The 18,411-nt window shown below is 38.3% G+C and overlaps 2 protein-coding genes across 6 annotated transcripts; one reads left to right on the top strand and one right to left on the bottom strand.

Annotated features, from left to right (window-relative positions):
- The first annotated feature begins 3,502 nt into the window (after positions 1 to 3,502).
- On the top strand, positions 3,503 to 7,831 carry LOC110884903. Of its 5 annotated transcripts, none has more exons than XM_035978616.1 (4): positions 3,520 to 3,691; positions 4,160 to 4,238; positions 5,616 to 6,874; positions 7,278 to 7,831. In XM_035978616.1, the coding sequence occupies exons 3-4, from the start codon at positions 5,819 to 5,821 to the stop codon at positions 7,533 to 7,535; spliced, it is 1,314 nt and encodes a 437-aa protein (XP_035834509.1). In that variant the 5' UTR covers positions 3,520 to 3,691; positions 4,160 to 4,238; positions 5,616 to 5,818; the 3' UTR covers positions 7,536 to 7,831. The 5 variants fall into 5 exon arrangements, with proteins under 5 accessions (XP_021988297.1, XP_035834509.1, XP_021988298.1 ...); XM_022132606.2 differs by lacking the exon at positions 4,160 to 4,238 and having other exon boundaries at positions 7,278 to 7,306; positions 7,396 to 7,794; XM_022132605.2 differs by lacking the exon at positions 4,160 to 4,238 and having other exon boundaries at positions 3,503 to 3,686.
- Positions 7,832 to 9,253: 1,422 nt separating this feature from the next.
- On the bottom strand, positions 9,254 to 15,732 carry LOC110884902. Its single transcript, XM_022132603.2, has 3 exons — positions 15,567 to 15,732; positions 14,672 to 14,861; positions 9,254 to 9,979 (listed from the first exon to the last, which is right to left on the bottom strand). Exons 1-3 carry the CDS (start codon positions 15,609 to 15,611, stop codon positions 9,402 to 9,404), a joined length of 813 nt encoding a protein of 270 aa, XP_021988295.1. The 5' UTR covers positions 15,612 to 15,732; the 3' UTR covers positions 9,254 to 9,401.
- Positions 15,733 to 18,411: the final 2,679 nt, after the last annotated feature.

Consider the following 18,411-nt stretch of genomic DNA (forward strand, 5'->3'; position numbering starts at 1 on the left):
AAACGAGTCTGAGGCGCGCCTCATGGGGTTTTTACTGCATATGCGCCTCAGAGAGGCTGAGGCGCTAAGAAAGGCTGCGCCTCATGTGCGCCTCATGGGATTTTCATGGTTGTTTTTGATGTTTTTGACTTTTTGTGTCAATTTCAAGCATTTCATGTCTTTTTATGTATGTTTTTGATAATTTTGATGAATCTGATGATGAAATTAGTTAGTATTATTATTTTTATAATATATATATAATTTTTATATTTATTTATTAATACCGCCTCGGCCTTACGCGTCGTTCCGCCTCGAGGCTTACGCCTCGTGAGGCGAAGAGAAAACGCCTTGAAACTCGTTTCCGTTCTTTTAAACCTTGGTTGCCACTTAGCATAGTGTTTGGTGATCACATTTGGTCCCTTAGTTTCTTTTTGTTCAGTTGTTATTTAGCACGGTATTTGGTAATACGTCACGTGAGTCTCTTGGTGTTAAAACATTTGTGTTTTGTTTTAAGTTTTTTTTTTCGGTTTTGGTCGTGATTCAGTTGCTAATTAGCACACTTTACGTCCTTCGGGCCCGCAACGCTGGTAACATGGTTTTACGCCCCCGCCTCGCAACGCGAGGGGCTTAAGACTAGTTGATAATATATTTTATAGTTTAGATTTTGAAGATAAAATAATTTTTTATAAAATTTGTTAGAAGTTAAAACTATAAAAGTAATAAAAATATAAGAAATGATTAAAATCAATAGAGTAAACTGTCATTTTGGTCCCTGTGGTTTGGGCACTTTTACCATTTTAGTCCAAATCTCAAACTTTTTAAATATGGGTCCCTGTGGGCACTTTTATTCCCATTTTAGTCCAAAATCCAAAACCCCCCTATTTTGACTGTTGAAAGCTGATTGTTTTGTCCTTTTGTTTAAAGGCATTTTGGTCATTTTAATTTTATTATAACATATTAATATCTAAAACACATGGCAGACCATCATCTTCTTCAAAGTTCAAACCTAAACCCTCCCAAACCACAAACCCTACCTTTCACAAACCGGCTCTTCCCCAAACAACCACCAATCATCACCTCATCATTAACAACAACCATTTCACTCAATGGCCAATCAATCCAGACCAGTCACTGGCTACCCCGCCACCCCCACCACCACCGGCCACCCAACCACCAGCGTCATCATCGGCATCATCCTCATCACCAGCGTCATCATCTTCATCATGTGGCTCATTCTCCGTCCTCATCATCGGCATCATCCTCATCACCGGCGTCATCATCTTTATCATGTGGCTCATTCTCCGTCCTCATCATCGGCATCATCCTCATCACCGGCGTCATCATCTTCATCATGTGGCTCATTCTCCGTCCTCATCATCGGCATCATCCTCATCACCGGCGTCATCATCTTTATCATGTGGCTCATTCTCCGTCCTCATCATCGGCATCATCCTCATCACCGGCGTCATCATCTTTATCATGTGGCTTGTTTTCCGTCCCCAAATCCCCCAATTTCGCGTCGAAACCCTAACCCTAACTAAATTCAACGTTTCTTCACAAATTCCCCAAATCAAACAAGGATGGCTAAAACAAACCTAAACACATAGTTCACCCACCGCTCGTCGTTCCTCCGCCGGATGCCACCGCCTCTCTCTCTCTCTTTCATCTGCAGATGACCGCCATCACCACCACACCGCCACTGCCTACCTTGCCCAAACCCTAGAACGAGTTTAGAGAGAGAAATAGATGGTAGAAGCTTGGGTTTTAGGTTTTAGAGAGAGAATGAGGGGGGAGAGAGAGATAGGGGTGGTGGTGTAGTGGTGGTGCGGTGGGGATGGTGGTGGTGCAGTGGGGGTTGAGAAGAGGTGGAGGCTGTCTTTCTAGTGGGGCGGTGGCGGGTGGAGGAGTGGTGGCGGGTTTGGGTTTGAAGTAGATGATGGTCTGCTAGAGGTGGGTGAACTATATGTGAAGAAGATGATGGTCTATGAGATGATGGTCTCCTTTAGTTTAATTTAGTTAATATGTTATATTAAAATCAAATGACCAAAATGCCCCTGAACAAAAGGACAAAACAATCAGCTTTCAACAGTCAAAATAGGGAGTTTTTGGATTTTAAACTAAAATGGCAATAAAAGTGAAACCACATGGACCCAGTGGCGGACCCAGGAATTTTTTCATGAGGGTGCGGAACATTTTTAAAAATTTTAGGCCCCAAGGTATATAATAAAAAATCGGTTCGTATCGGGTCAGTTCGGGTCGAGTCGGGTCATGTAAAACAAAAGAACTAAATTTACATAATCATCAAAAACACGTCAAACCTTGTTACAAACATATTTAAAACGTCGTCCTACGGGTTTTCATTTTTTGAAATCTATCCAAAACATCATCTAAACCTACTTTCTTAAGCAACTCTTTCTCTATATAACATATACAATCTTCACTTAAATTCTCATCGCTAATTCGATTACGCAAGTATCCACATCAACGAATCCGGAAGACGTATCAACTTTCCTCTTGAGAAATCGCGCCATAATGTCGCTGCTCATTGTTCCTATCGGCTATCACAAACAAATTGACTATAAGTTCATGGCTCCATAACATATTACATAATGTATCAACTATTCAAGCCCTAAATATCATGATGTAAATCACCCTAAAAATCATCTAAACAACATATACACCATAAAAAAAGCCAAACGTTCTTCACTAAAAAAAGCCAAACATATTGTGGTATACGGCTATAAAAAAAAGGCAAAATATCATCACTAACAAAATATAACCCACCATAACATAGTGAAAACAAAACGAAGCACATGTCTACTATGGTTAGTATGCGGCTATAATAGGCTACTGGAGGTGGATAATATCAACCAAAAAATCATCAAAAATAACAAAGAAACTTACCCGTGTTTGATCGGCGGTGGTATGGTGGCTGCTGGACTGTTCGCTGTTGTCGCTGTTGATGTTCTGATCGCTGGCGTGCAAGGACGATAAAGAGAGAAGGATAAAATATGTAAGAGTTTTGGGCTTGTTTATTTTCTTTTAGTTTGAAATATTGTTGATTTGTTGGGTTTGTTTATTGGGCTAAGACTTAGTAGTGGGCTAGTTAAATGTATTGGGTATTTGGGTTTAGTTATTTAGGTATTAAAAGTTATATAATTTAGGTAGTATTTTTTATAAAATAAGAGTTTACTAAAGAATATTTTTAAAATATAAGTTGATAGCACTTTTTACCTAAGGGGTGCGGACGAAAAATTCCAAGGGGTGCGGACGAAAAATTCAATAGGGTGCGGACGACAAATTCCAAGGGGTGCGGACGAGATTTTCGACGGAACTTAGCACTAAAATTTTTTTTTCCCGGGGGTGCGCCCGCCCACCTTGGGCGTAGCTTAGGTCCACCCCTACATGAACCTATAATTAAAAAGTTTGAAATTTGGACTAAAATGGCAAAAGTGTTCAAACCAAAGACCAAGATGGCGGTTTACTCAAATCAATATTTGAAACTTTTAAATGATGAGAATCTGAATCGGGCGACACGGACCACAAACGGTGATCGTAAGGAATAACATATGTCCCAGTACCATCTACCACGTGGATAATATTTCCCGGGGTTTTCTTTTCTTCTGAATCACCGGCGGTCGGCAAGTAAGCACAGTTTCTTGACGCCATTGAAAACACAAAGTATGATGGTGTTGTTGAAGAAGCAAGTAATGTATATCTATTTATCTTTTTATTCCTTTCGTAGAGTTTAATTCAAATAATGTATTAACTCGCTACCTTAGACGCGTCGAATCAAAGTAGCTTCCTACGCTTCCTTTCTATTTGTTGATTGATTTATAACTTGATCTCCCTTTTTGTTCTTCATTTTTCTCTCTTTTGTTTCATCATCATCCTTCACGTAAGTGTTATTTTTTTTATTTAATATGTTATGTAGACCTTCATTATTGGATTTATTATTTAAAATGTTTATTTTCATATGAATTTGTGTGGATGATTGTTATGTTACATTTGGTGATTGTGTTTGTTATTGATCGGTTTCTTTCTTTCTAGAGCTAGCTTATTACTGAATTTTTGATTTTATTTTTTCTATCCCTTTTTTTAAGTAATTGGGATATAGAATTTTGAAACTTGAAAATTGGAAGTCTGCGGATGAACACTTAGGTGCTGTTTGTTTTTTCAGAGGTAAAATGTATTCAGTGTGCAGGCCACATCTGCAGCAGACACATATGTAGCAGATAGGTGGACCAAACCTCTACAGTGTATGTAAGAAGAAGATTGTTTATTTTTTAACTTCTGCAATGAGTTTATCAAAAACAAGCAATTGAGCTTCATTCATCTCATATAAACAGGCAAAACAAAGAATCATTATAAATTTATGTTCAACTCACCTTCAAAAACAGAAACTACAGTTCAGTCACAGAAATTTATGTTCAACTCATATAAACTACAGTTCAACTCACCTTATATTCAACTCATATAAACAAATCTCTGTTCAGAAATTCCAATAGAAAGCTTCAAATTTATGTACAACACAAAGATCCCGATTATTCAAACCCCATGTCTGCGTTATGGCGATTTAGGAAGCTTCAAGACGTTATCGCCTCAACCAGATTCTCTGCATCGTACACATCAAAGCCAAGGTTTCTGAAACCAAACACCAGAATTGATTGTCCATACATTCGCCAGAGATCGTTGATCGGTGTGCGGTACAAATCCGAGCACGGCGAGATCGAAGCCGGAGTTCGTTGATCGGTGCCGTACATTCGCTGGAGTTCGTTGATCGGTGTGCGGCACCGGCGGCAACGGTGGTGGTTTTGATGATAATAACGGAGGGACTATGGAGGTGGGGGAGGTGACGGCGGCGACGTGGTGGTGGCGGAGATGTGGAGGTGACGGCTGGGAGGAGGAAGGGGTGGAGGAGAAGAAGATGTTAGGGTTGAGGATTTGTGTTATGAAAGGAGAGGAGAAGAGGGGAGTCCACATCTGCCCCAAGAAGAGGTCTCGCAGACCTTTTTTAGTGAAAGGTCTTCGAGAAAACAAACACACTGCAAACTCAAACGTCTGCGTGGGGCAGACATAAGAGGTTCTGAAGAGCTTTTCACAAAAACAAATACCCCCTTACTTTTTGTTTTGTAGATGTCAACTAAAGACAAACTATCTAAACAAACAACAGCCAGAAACTATTTTGCTAGTTTAGGTAATTTAAAAGTATACTGTGTCAGTGTATGCTCATGTTTGTTTGTATTTTGGGAGAAGAAAGCTGGATAATTCGGTCTTATGGCCTTCAAGGAGTAGGTTTTATAAACCTGATACCTTTATCTTAAAACGACATGTTTCAACACCCAATCCATTTTTGTAGAACCTGTTTTGACCCGAACAAAACTGATAGATACTTTGTTTTAGACACCGTTAGCTGACCCGACCAGGCTTAATTTATTTCCAGGGTGCTTAGTAACAAGTGGTGACATATAGTAAATTGATTGTTTTCATTTTCATAAAGTGCATTTAGTTATCTTGTTCTTTTTAGCATTTCATGCCGTGTGACATACGTGTAGTTAGTTAATTTAATTAACGTTTATGCCTTACGAAAGAAACGCATTTATGAAAGTCTTTTAATTTTGTTTTGCATAAAACAGCAACTCGGACGCCGTTTATTGTTCCATATTCAACATATAAAGTTCAAAAAAGGTTGAAGAAAAGGCCCGTTCTTCGCAACAATAGGATATGTGAACCAACATCTTGAGCGAAGACAAAGTGCAGGTGCGACACCTACATATATATATATATATATATCAACGCTGTCTGTTCAACGATTACAACAACCATTGGTTAAAAAATAATGGCATCTAAAGATCAAGACCTAGTGAAACACGGCACAAACTTGCCTAATTATCTTTATCAGTACGAGGGGAAAACTGGAAATACACTAGAAAAAATGTATAATTTTGGAGTTCTTGATTGGAGTCGTGTAGAAAACTGGAAGTCAAACACAAAAGTCATCACGAAAACAAATAATCAACCACTGGAAAACAAGTCGGGTAAATTATCTTACGACAACCTCCCTCGGTCAGATCAACAAGCATCAAAAGGTTCACTGCTCAATTCATCTCTCAGTAGGAAGTTTAACTCCAGCCTCGAGAAAATTTCAAAAAGCTTCATCTTCAAAACCAGCTCAACATATAAGCATTTGAAGTCCGGGTTAATAACTTATAAAATTTCAAAAGATTTGCACAGTTTTAACTTGAAGAAGGAAAATGGAAGTATAGTTTCTTCTACGGTTCATAAAGCGGAACAGAATTCGTCTAATGTGAAGGCGCTTCTAAAGCTTACGATGAAGAATGGAATCCCGTCGTTTGAAACTGTGGAAGGTAACAGCAGCAACAGTTTAACTGCTGTTGTAAACAAGCTACCATCTGGAAAGGATGATACAAGCTTAACTTACACGTTCTATTCGGTTCATGATATCGGTAAAATGAACCAAGTTTGGAAGAAACAGGATTACAACATTGTGGGAAATATGAAGATTTGTAGTTCATATCATGCTGAATTTAGTGGGCTAGAAAGGGATTTGTTTGTGGTGAGAGAATCCGTTTTGTACGGTCCAGATTGCTCGAAAGTTGTGGAACTTGCGGCTATTATTGCTAAGAACACGAGTAAGGAAAACTTTGGAGGTTTAGGGAGCTCAAAAAGCACGGTGGTTATTCTTCCTGGTGGTAATCATAGTTTACCGAACAGTGGTCAACCGTCTCCGTTGATTGACAGGTGGCGGTCTGGTGGGATATGTGATTGTGGCGGTTGGGACATCGGTTGTGAGTTGACGGTTCTTACCAATCAGAATGAAACGACTGAAGTTTCAAATCCATCTTCCTCAAATCGTATCGATCTTTGTTACCAGGTAGTGTTTATTTGATGGGTCAATATGGGTTGCGTTTAATCTTAAACGGGTCAAGTTTAATAGGTTTTGACTAATTAGGAAACTGGTCAAATGAGTTAAACGGGTAATTTATATAACGGATGGTCCCTGTGGTTTACCAAAAGTTTGGATTTAATCCCTAGTTTTCTAAAAGTACATAGATGGTCCCTGTGGTTTGCACTATTTAATGCATTTACTCCCCAGCTAACAAATCTGAAGGTTTCAGCATGTGCAAGTTAGGGGCTAAATGTGTTACGAAGTGCAAACCACAGGGACCATCCATGCAACTTTTGGTAAACTTGGGGACTAAATGCGTTACAAAGTGCAAACCACAGAGACTATCTGTGTACTTTACATTTTATATACTTTTAAGCGTTGCTTGCAGGGGAGGCACAACAAGGAACATGCTTTTAGGTTGGCTCCACTTGAGAATGGATTTTACTCACTTGAATACAATGCATCATCAATGTCTTTCTTACAAGCATTCTCCATTTGTGTTGCAGTTATAAGTAGCCAAAGTTTAACTCACATTTTCCAAGTTAATCGTCTTCAAGATGCTAATGACTTCATTAAACCCTTAATGACAAGGCATCGAAAAGTCAAAAGTCAAACCTTTGTACATCCACCCATCACGAGTGTATAGTATTGTATTTTCTTTTACGACGTTTGGTCAACCATTGTACATCCCACCTAATAGTACTAGGTACAGGCAATGTATGGAATCGTTAAGTTGTCTTATAAGACCTATCACTAGGTTTTAGCGAGCTATAGTAAGGTCTAAAGTCTAAACCATAAACGCTCAAAATTCAGCGGAACAGAAAGGTGGAAAATTGTAAAAAAAAAAAAAAAAAAGGTTATTTAAGATCACAAATTTGTTTGTGAAGTATATTATATTTCTCTCTCGTGTCAAAAGATATAAGTTTAAGGGTAAATTATAATTTTCATCATTTATGTTTGTATCAGATTACAATGGATAGCATTTAAGTTCAGTAATTACAGTCACAATCCTTTATTTGAAAAACTTATTACATCTTGCGTCCTTTAGCACTAACCAAGTTAAAATTTTAAGTTAAATCTAATCAATTAAGGGTAGTTTTGTAATTTTACCTATTTACTTAAAAAATATATATGTGTATATATTTCTCTCTTCACATGCTCTCATTATGACATGAGCGTTCCTTGTAACTCTTATTTTGTCAGGAGGTCTTGAAAGTTGTCTCTTTATGAAAGAAAGTACACTCTTGGGAATTTGGACTTGTTTAATCATTACTTCCTCCTTAGCCACGTTGATGATGCTTGTCTCATAAATTTAGTGGGCATAGGGAGGGCAAATTTTGACTCCATGTGAGTCCTAAAGGCTTCTTTTAATGCCTTATCTTTGTAAGATATAAAATTGGACTATAGATTATTTGAAAATCTTATTTGGAGTATAGGATTTATAAAATCCTTAATCATCAGATGTTTGACCCTCATTTAAAGAATCAATACTCATATAATAATAACCAAGTTTATTTGATACGCTACTAAAATTACTGGATACTTTTTTCGAACCACAAAAAAATTAAATTTGTAACTTGAACTTTGGAGAAAGTTAATGTGTAAGTTAGCTATTTGATAGTTTCCTAAAGATTGTTATTTTTATAAAAATAATTGTCACTGTTCATAAAAATAGATAATTCTATTATTCTTTTAAGTAAAAAAAAGTTATATATCTATAGACATGCCATAACAATTTCATGCATACAGTGATGACATTTGTGAACTTTTGACGCATTTCCATCTATAAATATTACTTGTTAAACAAATAATAGTACACAAGATAATCTTTATGCTAAATGGTGTCACATATCACATTAGTAAACTTTCGACACATTTCCATCTATAAATTTTCACTGTATAAACGAATAAGGGGTAGGGGCGCTCACTACTGATGGAATTTCATCACTCACAACATCCAATCATGTTCCACCACGTTATCGAGCTTCATTCCATCACTAGTGATGAATTTTAGTGGAAATACCAATCACCCAGAACCCACAGATCAATAAACCCAAAACCCACATAAATACACAAACAATAAGAAGACGACAACGCGTTACCACATCCACGCGTGAAACAATGCTGCGGCGGCGGTGTTTAACGTCAATCAACACGTGGTGGCTTGGCCACAACGTGACGCCCCGACCCCTCTAATAATACACAAGATAATCTTTACGCTATATCGTGTCACATATCATATTAGTTGAAGTCATTATGCATTGGAAAAAATCTTATACGTGAGTAACCAAATATGCAAGTCTTAGCACATATCTCATGATTTGTATGTGACATGGCTCCATGGTATAAAACTTGTAAGAAAAACATAACACATATAAACACAATCTCATACAAGTTCTATTATAGCCGAAAACATTAGTTTCAAAACATGCAACCAAACAGAGACTATATAAAAACAACCACTTAGTCCTAAGTGCATCTGCTGTCCGAATCTGAATTAAAAAAGTGTCGTCTAAACTTCACAATCAACATGAGAAGCATGATGAACACATATAAACCATCGACCGTCAATCTTCTCAAAAACATTAGTCGCAAACTGTTTCCCCCAACTTTTACCACCCGTTCTCACCATTTCAACACACCGAACATATCCCATATCGCCTCTAACGTAAACCTGAACATCTTTCACTTGAATCGACAACGGAAATTCATAATCCGCCCACACGTATTCCCAGCTCCCCATTACAAGTTCATATCCCGATATGCCACTAACACCGGGGTGCACAACACACGTGTTTTCGCTTTTTGACCATAATGCTTGCATCGCAGCTAGATCGCCGTTTCTAAATGAGTTGTAAAAGCGTGTATTTGCTGCTAGAACTGCGGCTTTGCTGTCCTCGTGAAGGAGTTTAAGGTTGTCTCGGATTTTGGCTGCTTGACTGTAGTTTTCTTCTTGGATGGCGGCTTGTAGTTCTTGCTCGAGGGTTTGTTCGTCTAAGATTATGCTTTCGCTGCTCAAGGTTCCTTCGGAATCTTCTCGTTTTACTTGACATGGTTTTTGAAAACATGAAGATGCATTTCTCAAAGGTACTGCACTGAACATGTATGAAATTAGATGAAACAATAATAACAACAATAACAGAAACCAATCAAATTTCCATGAAGACATAATTGGGGCCATATATGTTAAGAAGATTGGTACTTTTAAAGGATCTATATGACAGTGTGTCACGTCAACTGATTTGGGATAGCTTGGAGGGTAGAGGGGTTCCTGGGAAGTATATAGACATTATCAAGGATATGTATGGTAGGACCAAAACTAGTGTTCGTGCACCTGTAGGGGAAACGGATTCCTTCCCTGTGGAAAAGGACTCCACCAAGGGTCTGCGTTGAGTCTGTTTCTTTTGCGGTTCCTTGGATGAGTTGTCCAAGTCAATTCAGGAGACAGTTCCGTGGTGCATGCTTTTTGCTGATGATATTGTGTTAATTGCAGAGACTAAACAGGGCTTGAATGAGAGGTTAGAGGAGTGGTGAAAAACTTTAGAGGGCAAGGGCTTAAGAATAAGTCGCTCTAAAACGGAGTATCTATATTGTGACTTCAGTGGTGTAGGCGATGGTGATGACACTCAGATCACCATTGAGGGCCAAGTAGTTCCAAAGGCAACTAAGTTCAAGTATCTAGGATCGTTTGTGCAAGAGGATGGGGAGATAGATAATGATGTAGTCCACCGCATACAGGTTGGCTGGTGTAAATGGAGAGCTACCACAGGGATATTGTGCGATAAGAGGTTTCCAACTAAACTAAAAGGGAAATTATATAGGGTTGCAATTAGACCTGCTATACTATATGGGACAGACTTTTGGGCCATCAAGAAGACACAAACACATAAGATGGAAGTTGCAGAGATGAGGATGCTAAGGTAGATGTGTGGGCACACGAGGTTAGACCGAATAAGAAATGAGGTTTATAGGGAGAGGTTAGGAGTGACTAATGTATCAAATAACATAAAAGAGGGGAGATTGAGATGGTTTGGGCATGTGAAGAAGAGGCAGACGACGGCACCGGTTAGAGTAGTGGAAATCCTCACTGTTGAGGGGATGAGGAGTAGAGGTAGACCAAATTAACTTGAGACAAACGAATTAGACAGGATTTACCAGAGTTGCACCTCTCTGATGACATGGTCCCATAGTTATTAAAGGCGTTAGGCGCACTAAAGGCGCATAGGCCTCGCCCGGGGCCTAGGCGCAAGGCGCAAAAAAAGCGCGGGCCTGAGAAAAAAAAGCGTACAACAAAAAAAACTTAAAATATTTTTATATAATAGAAAATTAATACTATACTTCAAATAAAATAAACTAAAGCTATTATACAACATTTAATATCGTCTATTTAGTACCAAAAGTTATAAAATGCTAGTTTATTAGTGTAGAAAAGTAGTTTCGTTAGATAAAAGTAGAAATATAGCTAGAATCTTGCCAGAATTTAGAGAATTTGGCCGAAAACTCTCAATAATCTAGGAATCTCGCCAGAATCTGCGCATGAACCATCACCTGTAGAATTAAAGCGCAATTGCCTTGACTTAAGGCGCAATTGCCTTGACTTAAGGCGCAATTGCCTCGCCTAGCTAGGAAATTGGGCCTAGGCGCACGAGGCGATGGTTTTTAACAACTATGCATGGTCCAGGATAGGAATGCATGGAGGCGTAGGATTAAGGTTAAAGTTTTTTAGGGGAGGGTACTCTAGAGCTTTAGTTGGGTCTTAGGGGTTTAGATTTTCCTAAATACTAGGGTGACTATGCATGTGATTTTCTTGATGTGGGTAGTGTATATGTACTTTCTTGATGTTTTATATGTTTATGTTCCACTATGTTACTATCTCATCATTTAATTTGGTTGTTTTTTTCTTATGGACTTGCAGTTTAGTTTGTTGTCTGTTGTTTGTTCTCGAGCCGGGGGTCTCTCTGGAAGAAGCCTCTCTATCTCTAGGGATAGAAGTAAGGTTTGCCTACATCCCGTAGTTGTCAAAAGCGCAAAAAGTGCGCGCCTAGGCGCTCGGGCGCAGCGAGGCGAGCCTATAGCGCCTGGTGGTAGCCTAGGCGCAAAATGAGCTTTTTCTGTAAAAACGGTGGTCAGGCGCAAAAGGTGCGCGCCTTGGCGAGGGTCGCAGTGAAAAAAAACAAGCAAAAATGACCAGGAAAAAACAAGCAGTTTCACTAAAAACGAGTGCAAAAACTGAGCCTCACGCGGGCCTGGGTTTTCAAAGCTGCATTCGTGTCTGCGGGACGTGCGGGCACGCACGAGTTCAACTAAATTCTAGTTCAGAAACTCATTTTTTGCAACCACCCCACCCCACGTGGGCCCGGGTTTTCGAAGGTGCATTCGTGTCCGCGGAACGTGCGGGCACGCACGAGTTCAACTAAATTCCAGTTCAGAAACTCATTTTTTGCAACCCCCCCCCCCCCCCCCAATGCGCGCGGGTAGGACTTGTGGTAAAACATGTCATAAAGTTACAATGAAGTAGTAAAGGCTTTACCTTATAAACAACCCCTCACTTTGTTCCCACACCAATGTGGGACAAAGCATTTACCACCTTTTGAGACTTTCATTCACACACCCAAAACTTCCAACATATAAGTCCTAAACTTTTGCTACTAGCTATTAGCTACATGATCTTAAATGGCATATATAATAGTTTTTTTTTTATTTTATATGTGGAATCTTATTTATTTTCAAAGCATAACATATTTTTTATATTTTTTTTTCTCTATGTGCGCTTTTCTTAAAAAAGCCCACGCTTTTTTTGCGCCTTGCGCCTAGGCTCCGGGCGAGGCCGATGCGCCTTGCCTGCGCCTTGCATCTTTGACAACATAGCTACATCCTACCCTCCCCAAACCCTACAATTAGTTTTGCTATTTGTGGGATTGAGTGGATACGATTGATTGGTAGATGGTTACAAAACATGTCAAGTTTGAAAAAATTTCTAGTCATTCTTAAAAGTATTTCATAAAAAAATACAATGTCGATTTTTAAGATTCTATCATAAAAAATGCAATCACATTAGAAAAAAGGTATAGGCTTCGTATATACCTTTAAAAACTTTGATATCATATTTACATAATAATAATAATAATATAAATTTACCTATGCACAAGGTTTAAAAAAACGGAAACGAGTTTCGAGGCGTTTTCACTTCGCCTCATGAGGCGTAAGCCTCGAGGCGAACCAGGGCGTAAGCCCGAGGCGAAATTAAAAAATAAATATAAATATTATATATCTTATAAAAATAGTAATACTAACTAAATTCATCATCAAAGTCATCAAAATAATCAAAAACACCCATAAAAAAGACATAAATTGCTTGCAACTGACACAAAAACGCATAAACATCAAAAACAAATATCTAAAAAGACATAAATTGCTTGCAACTGACACAAAAACGCATAAACATCAAAAACAAATATCTAAAACCCCTGAGGCGCACCTGAGGCGCAGCCTTTTTAGCGCCTCAGCCCCTCTGAGGCGCACAAACAGTAGAAACCCCCTGAGGCGCGCCTCAGAATCGTTTTTTGGCCGTTTCGCCTTGAGGCGCGCCTCGAGGCGCACGCCTCAACCGTTTTTTAAAACCATGCCTATGCAAAGTACTTAAAATATCATATATACCACGCCAAACTCTCTCATATCCTAATGCATGTTTTAAGGGAAGGGTTTCCATATTGTGATTTTTTTGTTGTGTGTGTGTGTGGGTGGGTGGGTGGGGTTGGGGGGGGGGGGGGGTATGAAATTATTCCTACAAATTGTACCATCTTCTTCATGTAATCTTACATTCAAAAGTTTTGAAACACTGTGGAATTTGAATTAATAATTTCTAAGAGAATTAATAGAAAAGCAAGTCTGCAAACACCAACACAAATCTTACTAAAAGCATAAAAAAGGTGAAGACGATTGTCGGAAGCGTTTGAAGAGAAGATGGTATTAGACTATGTGTTGTGGGTTAACTAAACCCATTGCCACATCACTGCCACATAAGAACTTGACCATTAATTAAATACTCGTTAACAATGTGTTGTGGATTAACTAAACACCCAATACCAATAACTAAAACAAAAAAAAAAGAAAGAAAGATGGCATGTAATTGGCACATCCATGGCCCCATCACCAATGTTCATTCATCCGTTAACTAGCCCTATTAACCCCCCGGCGCGGTGTTCCCCATTAACCCACAACACATAGTCATTTTATATGTAATTATGTTAACTAGAAGGGCAATTCAGCCATATAAAATGACCGAATTGCCCTTCTCGTTAACAGAAAAAATGGATGAAGTTAACCCATTGGACTAAAATGGCAACGGTGAAACCTTTTTGGACCCACAGGCGAAAAATGAAACCTTTGGACTAAACTGTCAAAATGGCCCAAACCACAGGGACTAAAATGGCATTTAACTCTATTATTTATACATAACAACTTCTAAAAACATACGAAAACTAAAAACAATTGTCGTAATAAGAATTAAGAAGATAAAAGAGTTGTGCTTTTTGGTTGAAATCAAGCATCCTAAAATGTTTCTAGAACCATAAAAAGTGTTCAGGAACCATAATGGTTCAAATCAAGCATGCTAAAATATTAATTATTGAAAAAACCCAACCCATATCATAAAATCCGGGAAAAAACATAACAAAAAATGATGCGTACATCATGGCGCATCATTGTTTGTTATGTTTTTTTTTTCCCGCCAAGGTCATGGTAAAATGTCTTCTTAATGATGATATAGCAAAAAACACTTACTAGGGATTCCATTTTGCTTGCTGACATGACAACCAGAAAACAGTTCAAAATTCATTTCTCTTGTGGGTTTGCAGATCGCAACCGTCTTGTATTGTTTCCAAGACTGCAAGGAAAATATATTCTTTTCTCGAAAACCACTTACACAAGAACATGGCATGCTACTAAAATCTTTGTTATTGAACCAGCTCCCCTGGATTTAAAAGATTTGGCATAAGATAAATGTTGAATAAAAACTGATTTTAATCACACCTGTTATGATATTATATACAGATGATGCACTGAACCGAACCAAAACAATTATGGACGCACGGAACAAATAAAGTTTTAGTTGGACCTGAACTCCAAAATGCAAAGAATACATTTAAAAACCTTATTAAGTGCCATCACCTGATCTTTTAATGCTTCTTATCGGGTTTAACAGGTCTCTGACGACGCGTATAACACAAGTATTAAATATGAATACAACTCGTTTAACTACTTGATATCTCATGTCTATAACACTGTTTTATGTTTTATATACCAAGAAAAAGAAGTGATGGATCCTAACCTCATAATTTTATTTATTTTTAAAAAAAGTAAAAAATCACATTGTATACTTTTTCAGTAAACAGGTCTAATCTTGTCTTATACAGATATCTATTGCCAGGCGCCAGCCCTAGCTTTCTGAACATACACGAGACGAGTTGTTTGTGTATACAACAATAACAAACAGATCCGAAATCCGAAATCAAAGTGTTGCTTGTTTGAAGTCAAAATTGAGCAATCACATGATGAAAAACTAAAAGCTATTGATTGCTTCATCATAAATATAACGAATTGCATTGCAAACATATCATTCATAACTAGAAAAAGAAATGTCACAGAACAAGTAATAAAATAGGAAATGTGTGCTTACATTGTTGATGGAGATTGGTCGAATAATCCGATTTGACACCTCCATGAATACGATAGAATTTGCTTGCAAAAGGAAATGATTTGATTTGTTGGTCGTAACTGAAGAAGAATAAGCAGTACCACAAAGTTTAGGGTTTGTACCTGTAGAAGCAGAATCAGAATAAAAAATAGATGTGCCAACAGCTAGCTATTTGGCTCACGCTATCCACACAAGCTCGCTCTTTGACTATTCACACTAGGGCTAGGGCTGGCAATTTTACACGAATACATGACACGAACCTACACGAAGTTAACAGGTATTGTGTATGGCCTTAATAGGTATCGTGTACCAAACAGGTAGACAAGAGATTACCTGTTAATTTTCGTGTATAAACAGGTTAAATACCTGTTTACCTGTTAATACCCGTTAGTACACGATAAGAAATTAAATTAAATAAAACTCATCATCCATGTGCGTGTGGGTTCCTTAATTCCTTTCTATTTTCATTCCTCACTCAATTCAAAGAAAATAAAACCCTAAACTCCCTCTGTAACTCTCAGATAGCATGTCGTGTTCGTGTTTTTGTTCATGTTAACAGGTATTAACAGGTAATTTTCGTGTATAACAGTCGAACAGTCGTGCTAACAGGTATTAACAGGTAATTTTCGTGTATATCGTGTTCGTGTTTGAAAAAAAGGACACGATAAGTTATCGTGTCGTGTTCGTGTATGGGATTTCGTGTATCGTGTCTTATCGTGTACGAGTATACACGATATGCCAGCCCTAATTCACACACACACTGAAACGTAGCGCTTTGGGGGAAAAAGTGCAGCGTTTAGGTCTGACTGTTTGTTTTTGGGGGAAAAAGTGAGGTTTTGGTGAAAAAAATGAGGTGTTGGTTTGTTATTTGGTTGTGTTTTTTTTTTTTTTTTTTTTTTGAAAAGTTGAAGATTTTTTTTTATAAAACATATATAATTTAAAGCTGATTTATAACGGTCGTTTAACGTGAGTGTACCGGTTATAGTTGATTTATAACAGTCGTTTATAAGATATGTTTCATTATGCCATTGTTTTTATAAATGTTAACAGATTTTATTTTGTTAAATTACACGAACATGTTTAATTAAAACAACGTACAATAAGTTGCGAAAGAGACATATGAAATAAACGCAAACAATCGAAACAAACATCGTGTAAATAAAAGATCAACTGCATAAATATATGTAAAATCAGTTTGTACATACAAAACAAAAGTACAAGTGAATATCTGATACAAAAGTACAACTGAATGTCTAATACAAAATAAAAACAAAAGCTACCGATCCTCTATGATCCATGTCTGCTGTCTGTCAGGCGTCAGCACGTTGGAGGTACCGATCGAAGTCCAGAGTCACCGTCTGCGCAACAGGAGGCAGGTCTGCAAAGACGTGTTGTGGGTACTGCGGCGGGTGCGGTGGTGGGATCTCGCCGTCAACGACGTGATCAGCCAGAGGCGAACCAGGCGGAGGCTAAGCCTGATCTTGATCCTCAGGCTCATCCAGACCCATACCACATCGCTGAGCCTGCCGACCCGCCTGCTGAACAGCCAGAGGCGCTAGTACTTCGTCCCTAAGCTCAATGACTACTGGAATCACCTCCGGCAACACCTCGGGCTCCCAAACCTGGTAATCGCGCGTCTGAAAGCGCAGGCCAATCCCGTCAATCCGGTGCGTCAAACACATGTTGGATATTGACGCTCGGCCTAATCTAGTCTACGGAATGGCCGGAGACAGAAGTGGGTCACTCTCGGGCACGATCCCTAAGGAGCGCGCGATCATGATAACGTAGGACCCGCTGAAGAGCCTGTGACAATTGGAATTTTTTGTATAATTTCCGTACAATGTGAACAATATTTTATATTTGATGGTTGTGTATTTTGAACTGATGATATGTATGATTTCATGGCTTATGTTTAAGGAACTCACAAAATATTTCATGATGCATGATGATTATTATTACTGAGTGCGACTCGAAACAGTTTAAACAGTGCACAAAAATAACTAGCACACTTATCAGATAAACTAGTAGTACTGACAGGAGTTCAGTACTCAGACAGATAGCATGTTTAGGACACAGATTGAGTCCCAGAACCCATGATATATTAGAACATTATATTAGAAAGCAAGGGTTTATGAAACTGCTTTCCGAGTGACAAGTGAACACTAGAAACTACCCAAAACTAGCTATAAACAGAAAAATTTAGCAAATTCATCAAAAATTAAGCATTTTTCAGCTTATGTAGTAAACGGAAATAATGCCAGAATGTTTAGAATAACTTAAAAGGTGTTGAAAACATTATTATGACATAATTACACAATATACCATACAAGACACTAATGTTAACTTTTTAAGTGATCCAATAACCAAATGAACACCCGAACACGACTAGAAGCATATTGCGAACTAGTTAGCCATATTTTTATGACAACGATTATATTTAGTGCCTAAAACACTATGTTTTACACCAAGAACCATTAAACACAATAAACCTTCTAACTTATTACACTTATAGCACTCATAAACACTTAAACAAATTTAAACCACAACACACCCCCTCCCCATTCTTAACCGTCCCCATGGGACCCACACACCCTTAACATGTTGACCAAATTGCTTAGATGGTTAAAGATGCCATTCTTGAGAACCATGAGGTAATGGTTTGGAGGGAAGGTTTTATCCAAAAGGTTAAATACCTTATCAACACCTTAAGACTATCATTTGTAACATAACACAATTCACAAACACTCCTCTCCCTTCTCCTCTCATTCTCGACCGTGAGCCACCCCCCACCCCCACCCCCATCATCTTCTTCATTCAAATTCCAACC

This window comes from Helianthus annuus, chromosome 10 (genome assembly GCF_002127325.2).
Source record: "Helianthus annuus cultivar XRQ/B chromosome 10, HanXRQr2.0-SUNRISE, whole genome shotgun sequence".
NCBI classification, from domain to species: Eukaryota; Viridiplantae; Streptophyta; class Magnoliopsida; order Asterales; family Asteraceae; genus Helianthus; species Helianthus annuus.

Coding starts and splice junctions, on each gene's coding strand:
- LOC110884902 (XM_022132603.2), bottom strand. CDS start 15,611: ATGGAGGTGTCAAATCGGATTATTCGACCAATCTCCATCAACAAT. Junction 14,862..15,566: donor GACCAATCTCCATCAACAAT/GTAAGCACACAT, acceptor TTTTAAATCCAG/GGGAGCTGGTTCAATAACAA. Junction 9,980..14,671: donor CAAGCAAAATGGAATCCCTA/GTAAGTGTTTTT, acceptor TGTTCAGTGCAG/TACCTTTGAGAAATGCATCT.
- LOC110884903 (XM_022132605.2), top strand. CDS start 5,819: ATGGCATCTAAAGATCAAGACCTAGTGAAACACGGCACAAACTTGCCT. Junction 6,875..7,277: donor GTATCGATCTTTGTTACCAG/GTAGTGTTTATT, acceptor CGTTGCTTGCAG/GGGAGGCACAACAAGGAACA.